The following is a 21459-nucleotide window of genomic DNA, read 5'->3' on the forward strand; positions in this document are numbered from 1 at the left end:
ACACGTAGAGCAGGATGAATCCTCACCCCAACGCACGCTATAAAGAAAATCTATTTATTTATTTTTATTATTATTATAATTATTAATAATTTTTTAAACAAACCTCCAGGTTCTGCAGCACCCAGGAGCAAAGCTTTTGCCGGTCCCCGATTTAACTTTTTTTACTTTTTTTTTACTTTTTTTTTTTTCCAGTCTGCTGAGCTCAGCAGACACAAGCTCGCTCCCAGACAGCTCCCCCTGCTTATTTGTTGCTGTCCCCAAGGAAGCCTCTGTTTTACGCACTTGCCGTTTAATGCCGAAAAGCCCCAGCGTGACAATACAAAAAGCATGGTGTTTTTTCTTTTTTTTCTCCCTCTCTCTTTTTTTTTTTTTTGGATTGAAAAAACACATCCTCGGGGAGGAAAAAGCACGAGGAAGCTTTTTTTCCACGTGTTTGGGGAATGGAAAAGCACATAGGAGCTGCGCGGGTCACTCGTGCATGCCAGAGCCTGAGAAAGCCCTGGAGGACAGGGGGCTTTTTTTTTTCCTTGCTAGTAATGGAGCAAAATCCTCTTTCCAGTCCTTCTTAACCCGATGCAGAGGGAACACAGAAAGCCAAAACTTTGCTGATGCTCAGAGCAGCTGAGTTGCAGAGGGGGGAGAAGGCACCAGCTCTGCCCGAGCTTGCCAGGACTTTTTTAGCCTATTTTTAACCTCAAAAATCCATATTTGGGTTTCATGCTAGTAAAAGAAGAATTTCATCAGGCGGTTATTGGCATTTAAGATAGACTCTGAGTGTTACAATGAAATTAGTATTATTAATTGCCAACAGTGCTGGCGCTTCTCATGGAATATAAATAGCCATACCTGAGGTGGAGGCACAGTCCTGCTCCTGGGTGCAAAACCCGGTTAATCACATCCAGCCGCGTAAAGAGCACGCAAAAAAGCAAACCCGCCCATTCCACCCACAACCCGCACACGTTTTGGGGGAAAACACAGCGATGTAAACCTCTCCTTGCCAAGCTGGAGGAATGCTTCGCTTTATTTCCCTCCACATTTCTTCTCCTGCAAAATCCAGCACAGAAAATAATTTTTGGAGCAGGCGAGGATCTCCGCATTTACCAAAACCGAAAATGGTTTTCAAAGAGAAGCGTTGTTTTTTTGGTTGTTGTTGTTTTCCGTTTTCTTGCTTCTTTGCTTATTGCATACATATTTTCCCTAACTAATGCTTAATAAATTCCAGGTTTTCCATAGAAAGTTATACTTAGCTCACGATGCTGCTTGCAAACGGAGTACGCTGTTTTTGCACTCAGTGTGAATGTGTGGGCATCAATCTTGCCTATCCATCATTTATATTTCTCTAGTTAACATACACTAAACCCCAGCTTGGCAAACGCAATTCATTTAAGTCCGGCTTCTGCCTTTGGAGATGAAACTTTTCAGTGTTTTGCTTTTGAAAATGTGAATAAACTTGGCAAAGAGCTCGCCCTCGTCCCTCTCAAACCCTCCAAGCAGCTCCAAGGGATGAAATATTTCAGGGCTTATTTGGACATCAAGTGGACCGAGAAGTAAATACTTTGGGTGGGACAAGGGGAGAAACAGCCCTGAGCACACAGCTCCCATAGAACTGGTACTGAATAACATTTGGCAAAAAGAACGGTTTCTTACATTGCCCTGGTGTTAGTCTCCATCCTTCGAAATGCATCTTGAGCTAATTCGGTACCAGGAGAGGGGAGCAAATAACCCCGGGTCGCTGCAGTCCCGCCGCCAAAAAATGCCTCTGTGTTTTAGAGCACTTAGAAATAAAGAAGAAGAAAAAAAAAAAGACATTTGGACAAAAAATAAATAAAGTCTCATCAGAGCGCAAGGAGCTATAAACCACCTGATTGTCCCCGGCTCGTCTCCCACTTTCTCTCTCCGAGGATATGAAGGCAAAAATGAGGAGAAACGATAATTACGCTCTCCAGATACCAGTTTGTTGACACCAGCCGGACCAAATGGCCCCTTTCTTTTGTCAGTGCTTCAGGCGACCTCCTGTTTTAACTTGGAATTGAACTTGGACTTCCGACCAGACAGGGGCCCTAAATTCAGGCAGATATTTTATTTGTCTGTCTCTGAATCGCTGAGTCAAGCAGCACCTACTACACCGGGCCAGCGTGGAAATAATAACAATAATTAACGGTGGGGAATTGCCAAGAGCTGGGACATTCCGCAGAGGCTGTAAAAAAAAAAAAAAAAAACCAAAAAAAACTCCTTTGCCTCAAAACGTGGTGTGGCGGTGGGATGGGGGGGAGAAAAAGGGGAGAGCCCCAAAGCGGGAGTTCAGGGGGGGCTGCGGGATTGGGGGAACCCCCCGACAGCTGCCCGGGTCAGTGATGGGTCAGAGGAGGGGGACCTAAAGGTGTTTCTCCTTTCTGCCTCTCAGCTTTGGCATATTTTTTGGGGGGGAAAGAGGGAAGATAAAGATAAAACGCGGCCATAAAGCCACAGGGTGGGAGACACCGAGCTTTGCCTTCGCAGACCCACCTCTGGCCCTTCCTTGGGCAAAGGGGAGTGTGTGGATTGGTTTTTTCTTCTTTTGGGGGGGGTATTTTTTCCCCCTTTTCTGGATAGTAAAATGCAGGAAAGGCAAATATCCGCAAAACACGAAGGGAAGGTTTAGTACACCACACTCCCCCAAATAAAATAAAATAAAACAACAACAACAACAAAGACTGGGGGTCTGCTGGGGGCAGACTCAGAGACACCAAAAAAAAAAAAAAAAAAAAAGAGGAAGCAGGTTGCAGGAATCTGACAGGTTAGAAAGGAGAAAAGCCGGATCGTCCCGGGTCAGGCTCAGTTCCTCGCCGGACACCCCCCGAGACAGTTTTTGATCCTGTACGGGAAGGCGGGGGGCAGTAACCTGATCGGGGGCTTCCGTCCGCCGTGCATTGGTCCTCCCCTCTCCCCCTTTAAAAGCATTTAAATTAAATATTAGGCATGGTTTGGGCTATTTTTTTTTTACTTTCTTTTTTTTTTTTCCATACTAATATCTCCAATGCAGCAGAGTGGGGTGAAGAATTGGTTATAAACCCAGCGTTTGGGACAAATATAAGTCTGATGCAAAACTTGCTCTTTGAATTTTTATTTTTTTTTTTTTGGGTGCAATGCGTCAAGGCAAGGAAGAATGTATTTAATCTTATTTTCTTGCGCTATTTCGGGCATTGCTTTTGCAAGAATGCGTATCGGTTGCTAACGCTGGCCACAACCCCAGCCTTGCCTGGTTGGACTAATTCAGAATGAGCTGAAACAGGGATGTTACGGGTTTGTTGTTTTTTGTATTTTTTTTTTTTAATTTTTTTTTTTCGAGAGAGAGAGCGCCGTGGAGCAGAGCGCACGCAAAGTTTGGGAAGGCGAGTCGGCTTTGGCTTTTATTTATCCAAGGCACAATTTGAACAAAGCCTGGGAAAGCTTTCCTTGGACTCCTCTACAAGAATATGAGAATCAGAGTAATAGTTTCTTCACTAAATTGGTACTCCAGTGGGAAAATTATGTGCTGATCTCAGACTTTCTCATACCACGGGCTCTAATTTCCCTGAGGGCTCAAAAGCTAAAATTCCGCTCCTTTATTTTCCCCCAAATACATAATGGAAAAGCAGCTTGCCTTTCCAAATCTAGGTAAGGATTTCTGTGCGGGTGCACCGTGTTTTAGAGGCACTAAGCTGCTTTTTATTCCATACAATTCCTACCTTGGCCATTTTCCTTTGCATGGGACTTGCGAGTTGCCTGGAGGTGGAAGGAACCATAAATACGGTTTTCCTCCAGAAAATCGCTAGGGTATTGAGGGGAATTTCTAAATATTTCAGACAACAATGTGTGGGGAAAGAAAGGAACAAAGAGAAAGGGAAAATAAATAAATAAATAAATGAAATGAAAAATACCCATGTGCCACAGATATGCGCTGAATTATTTTCTTCCATCCCCACACTGAAATAAAAGATTTGTCTTTTTTCTTTATTCTCATCCAGGCCTTTTTATTTTATTTTTTCCTCCTCCAGGGTATGAGGATAATAAAAAGGGATTTTATAATAAAATTCCTCAGTTGGTGAATTTTATTTTAGGTGAGAATTCCTTGGCCTGGAGATGCAATGCCTGACTTGGAGCCGTGCTACTTGAGCACGTTTGTGCTCTCTAGGTGTTTGGGCACAAGCAGACACATCAGGATTTCCAGGAGAATAGTTACCTTCACGCGTTTGGGGCAGAAATCCATCTTTTTATGAGTTTTCCTTGAATATCTACAAATCAAATTAGGTTTTAACAACCACAATATGTTGAAAAATTCAAGTTCTCCGGCTGCAAACATGCATTCACCTGCAAGATTGCGTTCAGAGCTAAATGCCCGTGGTTTGTTTTGTTTTGCAGGGGAGAGTGACAATAAAGAAAAGGGCTAATTTAAAGGCTAGAGGATGAAAAAGTGCCCTAAAACCCACCGGCTAACGCACTGGAGATAAGGTAAAAAAGTCAACTTGCAGTTTTGCAAAGCAGAACCCAGCCGGACACCGCAAGGATGTCATTTCTTTTCCCATGGACTCGGAGGTGAATCTGTTTCCCTCTTCCATTCCAGAGCTGGAATAAAAATAAAGAAATTAATACCGAGTTTCTTCCAGGATCTGCCAAACCCATGCGTGTCTTCATCAGAGGGAAATTCAGCCTCTTTCTTCTCGGAACCCGCTTGTAGACGGAGAGGGAACCGCTCCCTGCAGAAAAATCCATGTAAAACGTTCTCCGGCACAATCTGCGAGCCTAGAGCCAGGATGAGGATGAGAAGAAGGAATTTACAAGTCAATATTTTTTGATATTGCTATATCTTTCCCTCTTACTTCCCAAATTAAAAAAAAAAAAAAAAAAAAAATCCTGAAAACGTGATGCTGCCGTGCTGGTGGGTGAGCGACCCATGCTTTCCCATTCCTCTTGCATTTTCTAAAAAAGCACAAGCAGAGGAATATTATATTTTGATGAAAAGCTTGAAAAAAAAAAAAAAAAGCATAAAACAAACCAACCCAAAGAACGGGGCTCACATCTGCTCTTATTTCTAATTGCTTCTTCCCCTCTTCCAATTTTTTATTTATGGGTACCACTCTCCTAAGCGGTTCCACATTTTCCTAAGTGTAAACATCCCTGGGCTGCTTGGGGTTCATTAACCAGCTCCACCGCTCGGCCCCGCCGGGACAGCAGCCCTCTTAAACCGGGGGAGATAAGAAATTAAAAGAAAGGGTGAAAAAAATATATATTTTTTTATTTTTCTCAATAAAACCCTGCGTTTCGGCGCTGAGAGGCAGAGGGCTGCTTTCAACGGGGTTCCCGACCTTCCTCCTCCTCCCTCCCCAGCCAGAGACCCTTCCCCATGAAACCATGGCTTTAAAAGTGATTTTTCTCCTCTCTTGCCACTAGGAAAGAGCTTTTCCTTTTGTTCCCCCCCCAATTTTCGGCGTGCAACCCACGAAGCGGCCCAATTGAACAATTCAGCCTTAATTAAACCTATATTTCACCGGCATGCGAATGGGAAATACCCTTACACAGAACTGGAAAAGGAGCTGGCCGCTACTTTTTTCCATTTCCTCCCGTGCCTGCCTTCCCGAAGACTCCCACCGTGGCTGCTGCACGGCTCCGAACCGCCCCGGCTGCTCCGCACCGCGCTGCGCTGCGCCTCTAATTACGCTTATCATAAATCTTTACATTTTTAGCATTTAATCCCCTTCCCACGCTGCGCGGATAGGACATATGCTATGAAATGTTAACTACTTCATAAAATTACCCGCTTCGGAAAGGAGCAGCCGCGATGCTCGGGAGGGGAAGGGTTTTTTTGGGGGGGAGCGGGCCCCGACGGGGCGGACGAGCCGCCACCCGGCTTTAATTTAAGCAGAATTTTTCTCTCTGCTCTCTCCGTCACCCCTCCGAGCCATGTGGTCCTTGGCTGGGGAGGGTTGGGGGAGATTTTTCTTTGGTGATTTCTGGATGAAATCAAATTATTTTGTGGAATTCAAAAGATGCGGGCACTCCGACGGCTGGATTTTTTATTATTATTATATATATGTTTTGTTTTTTTTTTTTTTTTAATTTCCCATGGCCAGCGCAGCCTTTTTGAATTACGGTTTTAAACCCGGGTGAGAGCCCATGGAAGGTGCCCCCCGGTCCGCAGCTCCTGGTGTCCTGCGGCCGCTTCCCCGGCTCTCCTGGGGCCCCGCTCTGGCTCCTTTCGCCTTGAACTTGGACTTTGACGGCTCCTGGGGACTTTGGGATGCCGAAAATCCCTCTTCGACGGCTCCGAGCGGGGCAGGTTAATTGAGAACACGTCTCGGTCCTTTTAGAGGCCGGGACCTTCCCGCCTCTAGGATTTGGGGGAGCTGTTTTTTGGGGGGTATTTTCCGGCTTTTATTTTTTAGTCGGGGGGGGGCGGGTGAACCTGGAAGCGAGACGCCCTGGGAGAGAGGTATTACCCCAAAAAACAGCATCACGGAGGAGGTTTTAGGATTTAGGGGGACATGCAGAATGGGGATGTCCTGCGTGGGAGGAAGGGGAGCACACCCCATGGGGGGCGACAAGAACAGGCGGGGGCCACTGGGGGTCCCTACGGGGGCACTCTGCTCTCAGGGTCACCCCCCTGGTGACATAATTTTTTGGGGAAAACAGCGCAGGCGAAGATCACCTCACCCGTATAGGCTGGGACACTAAATTTCAAAATCTCTTTTTTCTGTCTATTTTTTTGGGGTGCTGATGATCTTCCAGCATCCTTAATAAATCCTTCCCTAAGGGTTCCCCGACAGCTGCGAGCCCCCGCCGCCCCCTCCTCCCTTTCCCCATCTTTCCCCGGCAGCAACCTGCGATATTTCTATTTTTTTTCCCCAATTCTATCGCATCCAGCCCGGAGCCTGGCCCTGTTTTATGAACTGAGTCGGTTTTTTACAAACGCTCACAAATCAGCCTGGACCAACAACAGTGTCGTGTCCCCCCCACTCCCACCCCCCCCCCGACACCCCCTCTCTTTGTCCCTACCCACTGAAATATTTATCACCAGACTATGAAACATTAATAACGCCGTTTCCCACCATCTCCACCCCCCCCTCCCCGATTGCTGAACGGGAAAAAAATAAAATATATTTCGGATTCTGGAGGGAAAATGGGGGGGGAAGGAGGTTTTTTGCTTTTTTCTTCGGGGGGCGGGGGGCACGAAGCACCTTGCGATGAACAATCAGCAACAGGTTCAACCCCAAAAAGGGTTGGGGGAGCATTTTTGTCCGCCCCCTCGAAGCGTGGTGGGGTTGGGGGTGTATTATTCTGCCCTTCCCAAGGTATGGCTGGGGGCATCCTTCCCCCACCCCGAAATACGGAGGGAGAGATCCTTTCTGCCCTCCCCCTCGGAATACCGCGGGGGGTAATATCCTCCCCCCACCCGAAATAAGGCCGGGGGGAGTCCGTTGCCCCCCCCCCCAAAAAAAATTTAGCAGGGAAAAGCATCCCCATCGCGGGGGGGGGGGGGGGGTATGTTTGGGTCTGCTTTGAGGCACCCCGTTGCGCACAACCTGCGACCCCCGGCTGGGGGGGAACAGGGTCGAACGACCCCCCCCCCCCCGAGGGTGGCCACGCGGGGATGGGGGTGTAGCGGGGGGGCGGCCCCCCCACGAGCGGCCACGCGAGGCGCTTTGTGCCGGCCGCCGGCCCCGACGGGGCGGGCACCTCCTTTAAGTGGTTTGTCGGGGGGGGGAGGAAAAAAAAGGGGGGGGAGGAAAAAGTGGGGGGGAGAGGGAGAAAAGGGGGGGTGAAAAGGGGGGGGGGAAAGGAGGGGGGACACGGTCCGGCGTCCAATCAGCGGCCTCCCCCCCCCCCCCGTCGGTGCGGCGGAGTGACGTGGGCGGCGCGGCGGGGGCACGGCGGGGCGGGCTTGGGGAGGGGGGGGGACGAAAAAAAGGGGGGGGGGAGGAGGAGGGGGAGGCGTGGCCGCGGCGGATTTCTTAATGGAGCGGCGGCGGCGCGGCGGCGGCGCATGCGCGCGCGGCTCCGATATGTTGGGGGGGGTCGCGGGGCGGCGGGGCGCGGCGCGGAGCTTCCCCCGACGGCGGCGGCGGCCACGGCGGCGGCGGCGGCGGCGGCGGCCACGGGAGCGGTGGCGGCGGAGGCGGGAGGAGCAGCTCGGCATGACATGACGGCGCCGCTCGGCCTCCCCCCGCGCTGGCCCGACGGCCTGGCCTGCCGCTGCGAGGAAGCCCCGCGGGAGAAAAACCGCATGGAGGGCTTGGGGCACTGCCGGGAGGTGTTGCCCCCCCCCCCGCCGCCGCCGCCGCCGCCGGGGCTCGCCGTGCCCCCCGCGCCGCCGCCGCCGCCGCAGGGAGCGGCGTACGCCGAGCTGGCGGCCGCCGAGCCCCCCCGGCAGTGCCCGTCGGGGGCGGCATCCAGCGCGGCGCTGGGCTACGGGTACCCCTTCGGGGGCGGCTACTACGGCTGCCGCTTGTCCCACTCGCACGGCGTCAACCTGCAGCAGAAAACCTGCGCCTACCACCCCGGGGAAAAGTACCCCGAGGCCGGCGGGCCGCTGCCCGGCGAGGAGCTGCCGTCGAGGGCCAAGGAGTTCGCCTTTTATCCCGGCTTCGCCAGCTCCTACCAGCCGGTCCCCGGTTATTTGGACGTGTCGGTGGTCCCGGGGCTGGGCGGCCACCCGGAGCCGCGGCACGACGCTTTGCTTCCCATGGAAGGTTACCAGCACTGGGCTCTTTCTAATGGCTGGGACGGCCAAATGTACTGCTCCAAAGAGCAATCGCAGTCTGCACACCTCTGGAAATCACCTTTCCCAGGTAGGCTGCGCTGGGAGCCGGCGTGTCGGAGGTGTGCGTGTGCGCGGCTGAGTGTGCACCCGGAGACACGGACGTGTATGCCTGTATATATAATTAAAGGGAAAGAAATGGCTCTGGAATGCCTCCCGTGCAAGGCAATGTGTATGAACATGCATGGGAAAGAAGGTGAAGCAATCATTTCTGAATCAAAATACACGCCGTGAGCTTGCTTGGAAAGTAACTTTGCCGCTTAATTCTTCCCTTTCTTCTCTCCTCCCTCTTGTTGCCTCACCTAAGCGCGTCTTTAGGTGCTTTTCTCTTCATTTTATTCTTTAATTGCAGAAAGCTGAAAAAGGATTAAAAAAAAAAATCCCCCCAAATCCTTCGGTAGTGGCTCAGCTGAATGAGAAGTGTCGAGAGCTGGGACAGTAAATCATATCACAATTACGCACAATTATAGGAATAGGTGTCAAGTGACAAATGAATCTGTTCCGAGGGGAAGGAGCGAGGCGGGGGGGGGAGACAGGGGGGCGCTTCTCCGGCAGGTCAGGGATGCTCCTGACAGCCCCAACCCTTCTCGGAGCATCTTTTAGCCAAGCAAATCCCCCGCTGCCATCCCTACCGGCTTCGTGCCCCGACGGGGAGGAAGATGATGATGCGTGCTTCCTCCCATCGCCTCTCCCCAGCCCCCCCTAGCCCCCCAGTCCCACGGCTGGGAAGAAGAAAGATGCAGGAGCCAGGAGGGAAAATAACCGCAGTAAGGTGTGGGGAAAACCCTACAGCTCCATGTGTCTCGGATGGAGGGCAGGGACGGGTCTTGTGAGTCCCCCCTGGGAGACAAAACGGGGGGGCACCGCTTTAATTGTTTTGTTTCTTTGGGACAAAGGAGGATGGAGAAATGGGTTTTCCCGGCAGATTTTCGTGGAGAAGGGGAGATGTGGCGATGCATTTGGAGAAATAAGGTGTTTTTGGCTGGATTATGGGTACTTTTTTTTTTTTTTTTTTTTTTTTTGAGGGGGGCTCCCATTCACGCTGTGTTTGGGCTCTGCCGTCCCCCCTGCTTTCCTTCCCCATCGCCTGTACCCTTACAGACCCCCCAGCGAAGGAGATTTCTGCCCCCTTCACGGGCCTCGGCGGCATCCCCAGCACCCCACATCTCCAACCCCATAGCCCATGGCCCCCTACGTGCTGGGGGGGCTCCGGCATTAACTCGTGCCAGCTATAACCGGGGCTCTGATGCCTGCGAGGAGAGCTCGGCTCCATGCTCCTGCTCCATCCAGCCGGGTGACACTTTCCCTGCAGGGACCCTCGTCACCCAGGTTACCCCCGCACCCTGGCAGTGTGCTGGGAAGGGGCTGGGACTGCCCGAAAATGGGAGAAAAGCTTGGGGGGAGCTTCCCCCCCCAAGTAACCACAAGGCAAGAGTGAAGGTGCTGCCCGCATCTTTGGCGAATCCATTCCCAGTAGCCCCTCTGCAAAACACGGAGCATCTCACCCCGGGCAAAAGCTACAGGAGAGGGTATCTGAGTGGGGGGATTTTTGCTGAATTTGCCCCCTCCCTCTCCTCCGAGGAGCTTCCCTGTCCGCACCAAACCGGCGGGAGGGGCTGGGGTGCAGGGATGCACTTGTCTCTGCACCGGGCTTGGGGTTTGAGGGTGCACATCTGCGAGGCTCCCCGATAAACCTGCTGCAGGCTGCGGGGGGAGAAATGGGAAGCAAAGAGAAGAAAAGGAAGGAAGGAAATAGAGGGGAAGCTCCGGACGTTGTCTGAAATATAAACGCTTGGAAGGGCCCTTTGATTGTGTGCGTTGGTCTGTGGGTTGACTTGCTGCTCTGTGTTTATCAGTGTGGACAGTGTCGCCAAGAAAAACAGCCTTTCCCCAAGTGCATTATTAATATTATGTTGTTATTATTGCTGTTATTATTATTGTAGTGCTACCATTCCCCTCGCTGGATGCATTCTCCGCCTGTCTTGTCTCTTTTTCCCCTCTCTTCCCCTTCTCTTCCCATTCCTCCACGCTCTCTGTCCTCCTTTATCCTCCTTTCCCCCCCTTCTTTCTTTCCCCGACGTGCAGAAATCCCCATCCCACACACCGGGATGAAGTAACCTCGCCGATTCCCTTCTCGCCTTTTTTTTTTCTTTCCCCCTTTTTTTTTTTTAATTATTTTTTTTTTACAGACGTGGTCCCCCTGCAACCCGAAGTCAGCAGTTATCGGAGGGGGCGAAAGAAGAGGGTCCCTTACACCAAAATCCAGCTGAAGGAGTTGGAGAAGGAGTACGCGGCCAGCAAATTCATCACCAAAGAGAAGCGGAGGAGGATTTCGGCCACCACCAACCTGTCCGAGCGCCAAGTGACTATCTGGTTCCAGAACCGGAGGGTCAAGGAGAAGAAGGTGGTGAGCAAATCCAAGACAGCACACCTCCACACGACCTGACAGAGGAAGCTTTGCAGGGAGGGCGAGGAAAGGAAGCAAGAAGCGTAAATATTTATCTGGTAGCTTGTATGATAACATCATCAGGACTCTGCTGATTCGAATTCATTATTTAAAAATCGACATTAAAAAATGCACACACACACGCCCCAAAACACTGACCGCATCTTTGATTTAACCTCTGTCCCGCTCTGACTGTGAATACCCAATTCTGCTCTGAGAAATCCATCGATAAGGTTAAACTGTGTATATTTTTAAAAAATATAAGCTAAGAGTGTAGCTATGTTAAAGGAGAGATGAACTCTGAATGTCGCCCTGTACCGCTGTATAGTCTGATCCCCTCGCCAGTGACCGGTCTTTCATATCTCGGGCCATTTCACCCACCGATGTAAAATGTATGGAGAACCTATGGCAAAGTTGCATCAGCTTCGTTTTTTCTCAGCACTAGGGACCGAAAATAAGAGATAAGGCTGCTATTGTGGGAAGAGAACCATTGCTCGGTATCACGTAACAATCCCAAACGCTGATTTAGGTCCTACATGGAAGTGAGTTTCTGTACAGTACTATTTTTGGTATGTTCTCTTGAGGGTTTCTATATCTCTGCCATAAAACTGGAATGCCTGTTCTCCGCTGACAAGATGGAAAATGCACAATATTGTCTTTGGGGTTTGTTTCTTTCCCTCTCTAAACCGACTAACTATCGACAGTGTTCTTTGGATATGTAAAAGCATCACTTTTTTTTTTTTATGTCTTGTATATGTATATAATATTGTGGTGTCCAGATGATATGTACCGACTGCAGATGACATTTCTTAAAAATAAATATCTTTTTTTTGTTGTTGTTTTGCCTTGAGGAGAGGCTCTCCGCCACCTCGTTGTGCACCTCTTTGTAGCCCCTCGCCTCTCCCACCCCTCCTTCCAGCCGCCGCAAGCGCAGCCCGGACACGAACCTCCGCGGAGAAGCGATGAGAAAAAGGGGGCAAGCCAGCAAATTTGGGCAGAAAGCGCTTCATCAGGGGCTCCCCGAAAGCGGGAGGAGGATGCGAGGGGCAGATGCGTGTCCTCAAAGCGGACTGTCCCCAGGGGGAGTAAAAAAATGGAGCAAATAAACCCGCGGAGACTGAGCCAATTGAGTGTCTTGTTTATTTATTTATTTTTTTTCTTTCTTTTTCTTGTTCTTTTGTCCTTATTTTCCTCCGCTCCGCAATTATCCCGGGTGAAAACGCGATGACTTTCCGGAGACGCTGCTAATCTCTTTAAATCTCCGCGTGTGAGAGGGCTCTGGCTCAAAGGATGCGTTTCGCTAAACCTGTTTGACTCAGCTCCGGCCCCAGATAAAAATCTCGCAACCTGCCCTCGCCCCGCGGAGCCGGCTCCGCACCCGCGGAGTTTGCGCGGCCCCGAGCCGGCCGGGCGGCTCCGACAGAAATACGAGAGAGGAAATTGTTTCCATAGGCGGATTACAATCTACCTTAATATCTGCTAGATTTAATCACCTCGTTAAATGATCAAAAGGGGAGGGGGGAGAAAAAGGCTTTTAAAGGGATGTAACCTAAAACAATGTTATTGCGGCTGAAATTTGCATTGGATGTGTGCTTATATTTATATGAAGGGGAAGATGGAGCGGGCACAAGCGATGTAAAGCTACATGGAAAAAAAATAGCATTGGTGCCTACACAAATGGGTGCGTAGATGCACTAGGTGTTCAAGCTGATATGCATGAGTACATATATATATACATTTATACAAGGGTGTGTAATGGTGTGTGCATTTAAGCTTATATATCCCTTTCTTTAAATGATCTGGAAGTCGGTGTGCATATATACTATATATATGTTACATGTATGTATGCAGGGCATGATGGTGTGTGTATAATTTATATTAGTCTGGGTATTAAAGCAATCTGTGTATCTCTGTATATAGATATATGACGTGATATGGCCCATGTAACAATTTGTTTATACTGTATATATGAATTTATATATATATGTGCAAGTGCACCCTTCTATATTATTATATGAAGTGGTGGGTAGATCCTATGTATGTTATATATATAAATTTATATATACTTATGCAAGCGCATCCCTTTATTATTACACAAAGCGGTGTGGGGATCTCATTCCGTGCCTGTACCGGTGTGTTTAAGATGGTACGTGTGCATGTGTGGGTGTACATACAGCTTTATAAATGCATATAAAAGACAGATACCCGAGGGGGGTGTATGCAAAATAATAATGGTGCAGTGCAGCGACAAAGCTCCCTATGGAGCCCACATCGCCAACACCACTACCGGGAAAGCCCCGTCTGTGTTGGGATGTTTCCCGGAGTGATCCCAAAACTCGGGAAAGGTGGAACACTGCTTTGCCTTGCACTGGGAATGGGGCGAAACGGGGGCTGGCAAAAAAAATGGGGATTTTCCCCAGGATTTATGTCCCCGACCTCCCTAATTTCTCCGAGTGAGCAGTTGATGAGCCGGGAAATTCGGGGGGTTCTTGCATTTATTTTTGGAAAACGAGAGCTTCGCTGGTCTGGAAGCATGGACAGAAATTTTCATTCTTATTTTATTATTCTTATTACTTTTAAAGACTCTCGGCTAGGAAACGTTGCAATACCTTGAGAAACCCATCGCCGCTGCTCTAGTGGGCTTGGGTCATGTTGTGAATCCTGCTCTGTGCCGCATGGGCGTTAGAGCCAAGAAAATACGCGTTTTGGGTGTTAAAAAAAAAAAAAAAAAAAAAAAAAAAAAAAAAGCTCACCCTCTTGCTGTGTGTGCAGACACTTAAACGCCGAAATGCAACTCCAGACAAGTCCAAATCCGACATCCCGACAGCGAGAGTGCTGCTCGCTGCCTCTCTTCTTCCTTATTCTACCTGAATATTGCCAGAGCTGGGAAAAGTGGATGAAACCGAAGTTATTGAGCGGGGGTTGTTGGAGGGAATCAGTGCGTACTGGTAAATATATTTTTCAGCCCGAACTGAGCGCAACTTATTCACGGCTATTTGGGACCAAGTTTCCAATTCTGGAAGTTTTGGTCCGCTACGGTTTCATTTCAGGGGGAGCGCTCTCGGTGTGTCGGTCGGTGTGTCGGTCGCTCTTTCAAATCGCGTGGGAGGATTTAAAAAAAAAAAAAAAAAAAAAGTAAACGCAAGCAAAAAACAAAGAAGACAGAAGAAATAAATTCATTACACTTTAGGGCACGTAGGGCTTTCGACGGTCTTGGCTGGCAAATACTGGCGAGACCATGAAACCAGGCGCTCCCAGTCATTTCCCACACTTCCCCCGATATTTTAAAATATCCGCTATTTTGGGGTAGCTCAACCCCTCTATCCTCCATCCCGGCTGTGCCAGGAGCCGGGAAGGCTCACGGATGGATTCGGGCGCTGGAGAGGAGCCGGCTGTGATTTGGGGGGGACGCAGACCGTGCGCAGTTACCCCCAGGGAAGGGAGACCCCGTCTCCGACGTGCTCGGGCCTATGGGATTCGACCCCCCGTGTGGGGCTGGGTCTCCCCCGGCCGTCGGGGTTAGGGTCTGGTGGGGATGGCGGCGAGGAGAGGTCAGGATTGGACCCGCGGGTCTCGGCACGGGCACCCCCCCACCCTCTTTTGCCTCTACACGCTGCAGTGGACCCCGCTGCCTGCTTCGTCCCTTTAATCCCGGTGTTTGGGGTGAGAAATTGGGTTTTCCGGGCTGGTCGGACAATATAACACTGCCGCTAGATTTTTGAGATTAAACCTCCCTAATCCTGTACATGGGTGAGTTGGGTTTGGGGTTTTTTTGGAGGGGTTGTTTTTTGTTTATTTGTTTGCTTAAAGAAGGGCAAAATATGATCGACGAAGCGAGTGATTTGGCCATCCTCTTGCAGGAGCTTTGGAAGAGGCACTTGACTAGGGAAGAAATTTAAAACCAAACCTGCGCAAAAACGCACGCAAATCCCCAACCCCGAGAGCCAGCTCCTCACTCCCCCGCTCAACTTCCGCGGGCGCGGACGGCGAGTTCCGCTGGTTGTGTGTCCCAAGAAGACCAACCCAATGGATTTCTACCTTTCCTCGCTTATTTTTTTCACATTCCCGTTAGGAAATCGCATCTGGAATCGCTTGCGCCCCTTTCTCGTGCCCATTTATCTACTATTTGCGCATTTCGCTTTGCCCGTCGCTCGCCGGGTATTAGGTCAGCAAGCCGTGACGTCACTCCTGTATTACCCTTGACCGTGACTAGGCGTTGTTTGACCTTGACATCATGAGCCGTGGGCATAATAAGCGAGGGGACCCTCACCCTTGATCTTCTCGTCCCCAGCCACCCCAAGCAGCTCCCGCTCCTGTTTACAGATAAACAAGGTGTTATTTGCAGTCTAGACAGACGGGCTAATGGCCAACAATAAAGCCCTGAAAAGGAAGTTTCCCAAGTTTAGCCTTTTCTTCCCTTTGTACCGTGGACTTTGAATAACTTCCCAACCGCAGCTTTTATGGTAAAATCCCGGACAAGGGATATTCCTCTCCCTTCATTTTTTTTTTCTTTTTCCTTTTTTTTTTTTTTTTCTAACTTTTTCAAATTTTCCATTTTTTTTAACTCTCTCACATTTACATGTATATATATATATTTCCAAATGTTTCTTTAAAGAATAACTTCCTAATCCAGAAGGGGAATTCTGCTCCCGCAGCCCCGTGCTCAGTGCAGAGGTGAGTATAATCCTTGCTAGCTTGCTGGTTAACTTGCTATTTCTTTGGGAAGCGCTTGGTCTTGAAAAAGACTTTTTTTTTTTGCAGCAAAAGAGAAGAGACTTCTGAAGGCTTTGCCAAGAAATTATTTTCTAAGTCAATGACAGCCAACACGGTGTGTGTGTGCGCGCACATCCCACAAACTCCTACAGCACTGTTGGTTCCTGGCTTATAAAAATGCCTCTGCCTACGTGGTTCAGCATACTACCGACGGCTTTGGAAGCCCTCGTGTTTATGGGTATTTAAGAATTATATGCAGCAAAATGTCGTGTCTCCTGTCGCCTCCACTTCGGGAGCAAGCTGCTGCTTCGCAGGGAGCTCAGCTGGTTTAGACCACAGTTGGACCAGCCGTGGGTTTAATAAACTGCCTTTCCTCCCTACCACTTTCTCTTCCTTTACAAGGAACATTAAATAAGTGAGATCACGCTTTTCAGGCTCTCCAATGGAGATTTGTTCAAGAGTCGTGAATTCTAGACCATTAACTGGTTTGTTGTTACAGTTCTTGGGGGGGTTCAGCTCTCCAAGGGGTTACAGTACGAAACGCCAGCTCTCACCCAAAGCAGAGCTGCGGACAAAGCAAACTTCCCTGAAGTTGGGGCTAAACCTTTGCCTTACAAAGGATGCAGGCATCAGTTTACATTAGTCTAATAGGAGGAGAAGATCCTCTGCTGGCAAAGCTAGGGAAAATATAATGATATTCAGGCATTTAACTATTCCGTGCACCGAGGAGAGACTGAAGCGGGAGGTTTCGCAAGCTTGGGACCTGCCTCCCTTAAAACTGAAAGCTGCCCCAGATGATTTGTATATTGAATGAGCTAAAGTGTCGCAGACATTTTTATTCGCATACATTTACCGGTTTTCCACGTTGCAATTTTTTGCCCAGCTCCTACATATTCAATTTTACTACCCTCTCTCTCCGTGTACGTCTATGCAGACAAATATATAAGTGGTCTTGTACGCTTATATGTCTATAAGTTGTCTATGGACATACATTTTCCGCATCAAGAAAAGTAGCTGGGGCAGGTTTCAATGATATATAGCTTGCCCAAAATAACAGTTCTGCGGGCTTTCCAAAGCCTGTCTCTATTTTATTCCCCGTGTCATGTATCTATATATTTATTCTAAATACTTCCTTTTTGACCCTGGCAGCTAACTTCTTGTTCGAGTCACCGCAACTCCTTACAACTCCCAGCCTATTTGGGGCGAAATTCAGTTGAGCAGAAAAGCTGAGCCAGGACGGGATCTGTTTTTCCAACCTGCACACGCGCAAGCAGAAGTTTCAATTTGCTTTTTTTTTTTTTAATATATTTTAAATTTCATTTTCCAGGGAGGAAGATGCAGTATATGTTACAGATTTTTGCCCTATATGACGGTTAAATTTCATGGTCTTTTCTGAGAGAAAACTGGAAGTGGGGTTAGGTCTTTTCCATTTGAAACGTGAAGATTTTGCTGTGGGCATTAGGCAGGAGCCATTTCTATTGATTTTTAATTTGCATTTTAATTTTATTTTTTGTTTCTTTAAGAAACAAGGCTGGAGAGGTGGGAGAGAAAGAGTCTGCTCAAGTGGTAGCCTTGAGTCGAGCTCAGCCTTGCAGGCTGCACGGGAGGAAGATGCAATGCGGGAGGCGGGGAAGGGAAGATTTTATTTCTCACGCTCGGTAGAGAGGGGATGAAATGGTGCAAAAAGGGCAGGCGAGGAAGGAGCGCAGGGAAAGACCCCCAAGCCGGGCACAGGGCAAAACACAGCAAAGTCAGCCGCAAATTTGGGGTTGTTTCCCCCGGGCTCTTCTCGGTGCAATGACTGATGCTCATCCGAGACAGTCATTAGCATAAGATGTCGATCCTATTTACTACACTAGACAGTGACCTTGAACTGAGACGTTGCAATCTTGCTTTTGCAGCCTCTTTTTCCTCTCCTCTTTTTCGGGGGCTGCTCTCCCGGCTCCCACAGGCACGGAGCGTTCCCCGGCTTCTTCCCACGAGCATTTCCCAAAAGCTGCGTGTTGGACATGGGGAGGCGGAGAAAATAAACCCTTCGTCAGGATTATTAAATATCTGCCTCTACAAGGACTCTACCTGAAAATGGGCTTTCCTGCAAACGGGGAAAGGTTCCGAGATTTCTAGTTGGGCTGGGCAACTTTTTCGGGGGAGGAACACCGCGGAAAAAAAAAAAAAAATGGAAAAAAAAAAGGAGTGGGGTTGCTCAAAGCAACATGAGGTAGAAATCGGGATATATTTTTGGAGCCGGCGCTCGGAGTGGGTTGTGCACGAATCAGGCTGCCTAAGCAGCAGTGCCAGTGCCCCAAGCAGGAGGACTCGGCTCAGGCTTTCGTTTTTAAGCACTGCTCAGTTTGCGCTGAGCATTTGAAAAGCCCAAGCGCTCAACCTGAACTGGGAAATGCATTTTTAATGGGGAAGAAATTCCCAGGGAAACGCAGCAGCTTTACTCATGAGTCCTTAGGATTCTTTTTTTCCCCTTCTTGGACCTGCTGTCTGGTTGCAGCAGGAGCAGCGCTGAGCCCTGCTCCCGCTGGAGACGAAGGCCACCAAGAGCAGGGACCTCCGCTCCACGCCGTGCATCGCTTAATCCATTTCTAGGCACGGCTGTAGCCTTTCTCGGCTCTCCAAAAAATAAAAATAAAAGGGAATCGGGGGTGCTTTTCTCCCTCTGCCTTGCTGTGATGCCCACGCTAACAATGTCCCTTCCCGCAGGGCTCAGCGCGCAGTTTGTGGTTCACTTGCTCCGCAGCTCAGCCCTGCAACCGCCTCCTGAAATGTTTATTTGGAGGTAACCGTCAGATTTTTTATTTTACTTTTTTTTTTTTTTTTCCACCCTGCAAAAATCAGATTGAATATAGAGGAAAAGCCCCAAATACGCCGAGACTCCTGTGAAGCGAAAATGGACTTTTCCATGGTCCGGTGGAGAACAAAGCCGTACAGCACCCGGGCACGTCTTATAGGGGGAATTTTGCAAAGCAAGAGCATGGTAGAGGAAGGGTTTTCTTTAAAAAACAGCAAACAAAGCCAATTCATATGGCAACCTACGGGGATCACGTGCTCATTTTTATATAAACTATTCCCCTCCACGGTTGCCCAGCGTTGCGAGCGCTTCTTCTGCACTGAGACGACACTCTTGGAGAAATTGCAAGCAGCTTTTGCACTTATACCTGCAGGGAGAAAAATTCCTTGGCAAGGTTTAAAAAAAAAAAAAAGTGCTAAACTTTCATTCTAGCAAAATATTTCTAGTAGTCGTATTTCTTCCTTCACAGGCAAAGCGTGTAGGAAGGTATGCACGTATCTCTGCAAGGTATGTATGTAGAATATGTAGCGTATCCATAGATGTGCCAGGGAGAAAGAGAGATGGGAAACGTAGAAAATAGGTTTTTCACCTTCAGGAGCTGTCCATGGAATACGAAAAAAAAAAAAAAAGCTAAAGGAGTAATTTTATTGGCACCTGATTTTTCTACAGGGCTGGGAAGGGGCTGAGCAAAAGCCCCAGTATTCTGCCAGAGGAGGAGGGTGAAGCGGGGAAAATGATGTTATGCTGGAGGAATATCTCAAATACTGGAGGGGGGGGGTTGTTTGCTGTCTGGAAAGGCACCAGCTGGGGAGGTGCGGCTGAACCAGCTCGGCTCAGCCTCCGCGGAGCGCCTCCGCTCCCGCGCAGCGGTTTTACCTATACAGGAATATTTACGGTACTTCGCAGAGGCAACCTGGCAAGGGAACGCTTGGGAGTTGCTTAAGGCAGGGAGGAATGCAAAGCCATGCAAAAATAAAGCGAACGGGGTGGGCATTTTGTTTTTTTTTTAAAAAAAAGGGGGAGGGGGGGGGGAGGGAGAAAATGGGCATAAGACCAAAAAATAAAAAATAAAAGGAGGGAAATAACACCCCCAAAAAGCATAAAGCACCATCAAATGTCTTTGCGTTTCCCCGGTTCCGCGTTTCCATACAATACACCTTTTTCAGTATTTTTTTTTCTTCCCTCCAACGTGTTTATTTTGCAGTGAAAGAAGCCAATATTGATTTTTTTTTTCCCCACTCCCTTGTGTTCCTGTGCAGAAGCTCTTTTCAGTATGACCAGGAGAAGACGATGGGTGGGAGGGAAGAAGAGCTCTGTAGTGTTACGAGGACAGAATATATTGCTATAAGGTGGCAAGGAACCAGATACGAGTGTGTGCGTGTGTGTGTGTACCTATATTTCCAGGGGTGGGGACCCGAGCGGCGTGGGGGTTGGGGAGAATTCTCATTTTTCTTCTTTCTCCTGAAAGAAGGCAAAAGAAATGAGAAAAATGCGTATATGCTGCATGTGTGTGCGTCTTCCTGCATATGGAATATATACCGGGTAAATTAAGGCTATATACAGTCCTGTTCTTCTGTCTTGCTTTATTCGACACAGATCATTAATAAAAGCGATTGAGGATTGTTAAAAATCTTCCAGCCCTTCTTGAGAGGCTGCAGCCTGGGAAGAGGAGGCTACATTTCCCTAGTCCACGACAAAGCCACCCGGTCCTAGAGGAGGGAAAAAAATTATAATTAAAAAAAAAAAAAAAAAGGCAGAAGAGTCGAAAAGGTCTCAAATAGCCTCCAAAGCTCCCATCCCACCGCGCGTAAATATGAGCCTGTTGCGGGCACGATCATTCGTCTCCTTAAAAAGCCTGTAAACTTTATATGACACAATATCTAATAGTAATTTATTGGGGAGATATTGTAAATTCGAACTGTTTTAGTTAATAAAGGAGCTAATTAATGAGAACCCGTCTCGCTTTTGCAGTTGGTGGAGGGCCCCGAAGTGCCGCCGGGGGAGGGGTGAGTTTTTGGGGCAAACCATCGCCTATCGATTATTTTATGCTAAATATGACATTTTAGGGTGCCTCGCGTTTCTCAAGCCAGCGCTGGGAGCCGTTGCCTTTTTTTTTTTTTTAATAAAATGCTTTATGGGATTTTTTATGATTTTTTATGATTGGGGGGTGAAGAGGGGCCTGGGGGGGGAGAGAAAAGGCGTAAAAAGGCGGAACTTGCTGTTGTGTTTTGTCTCTGCTGCCAGGGGAGGGGAGGCCCCCCCCTCCCTCCCAGCGCAATTTGGGGCTCACGTGACCCCCCCGGACCAATGGGGCCGAGCCGTCGGTTTAACTATGTTTAATGTCAGATAGCAATAAAGTAGAAGCTTTCGGTCAGGCCCGCGGAAATGGGCGAGCACAACCTCCTTAATCCCGGCTTTGTGGGACCTCTGGTGAACATCCACACGGGAGACACCTTCTACTTCCCCAATTTCCGAGCCTCCGGAGGGCAGCTGCCCGGGCTGCCATCCCTCTCCTACCCCCGCCGGGACAACGTCTGCTCCCTGCCCTGGGCATCCTCGGAGCCCTGCAACGGGTACCCGCAGCCCTACCTGAGCAGCCCCGTCTCCATTAACCCTTCCTTCGGCAGAGCCTGCGACCTCGCCCGGGTGGAGGAAAGCAAATGCTACTACCGGGAAACCTGCTCCGACACGGCCGGGCTCAAGCGGGAGGAGAGGGGCAGGGACAGT

General features: G+C 49.1%; 2 protein-coding genes across 2 annotated transcripts in view; both read left to right on the plus strand.

Moving 5' to 3' along the window:
- Positions 1-7965: 7965 nt before the first annotated feature.
- Positions 7966-12888, plus strand: HOXC13 (homeobox C13). The gene is made up of 2 exons (XM_068663594.1): positions 7966-8804; positions 10963-12888. The coding sequence occupies exons 1-2, from the start codon at positions 8000-8002 to the stop codon at positions 11217-11219; spliced, it is 1062 nt and encodes a 353-aa protein (XP_068519695.1). The 5' UTR covers positions 7966-7999; the 3' UTR covers positions 11220-12888.
- Positions 12889-21073: 8185 nt separating this feature from the next.
- Positions 21074-21459, plus strand: part of HOXC12 (homeobox C12) — a 1620-nt gene continuing 1234 nt past the window's right edge. Inside the window, exon 1 of the mRNA XM_068663312.1 lies at positions 21074-21457. Within this exon, the coding sequence (XP_068519413.1) occupies positions 21118-21457 (340 nt within the window). The 5' untranslated portion in view covers positions 21074-21117. The remainder of the gene's footprint in view (positions 21458-21459) is intronic.

Source organism: Anas acuta, chromosome 29 (assembly GCF_963932015.1).
Source record: "Anas acuta chromosome 29, bAnaAcu1.1, whole genome shotgun sequence".
In the NCBI taxonomy this organism is placed as follows: domain Eukaryota; kingdom Metazoa; phylum Chordata; class Aves; order Anseriformes; family Anatidae; genus Anas; species Anas acuta.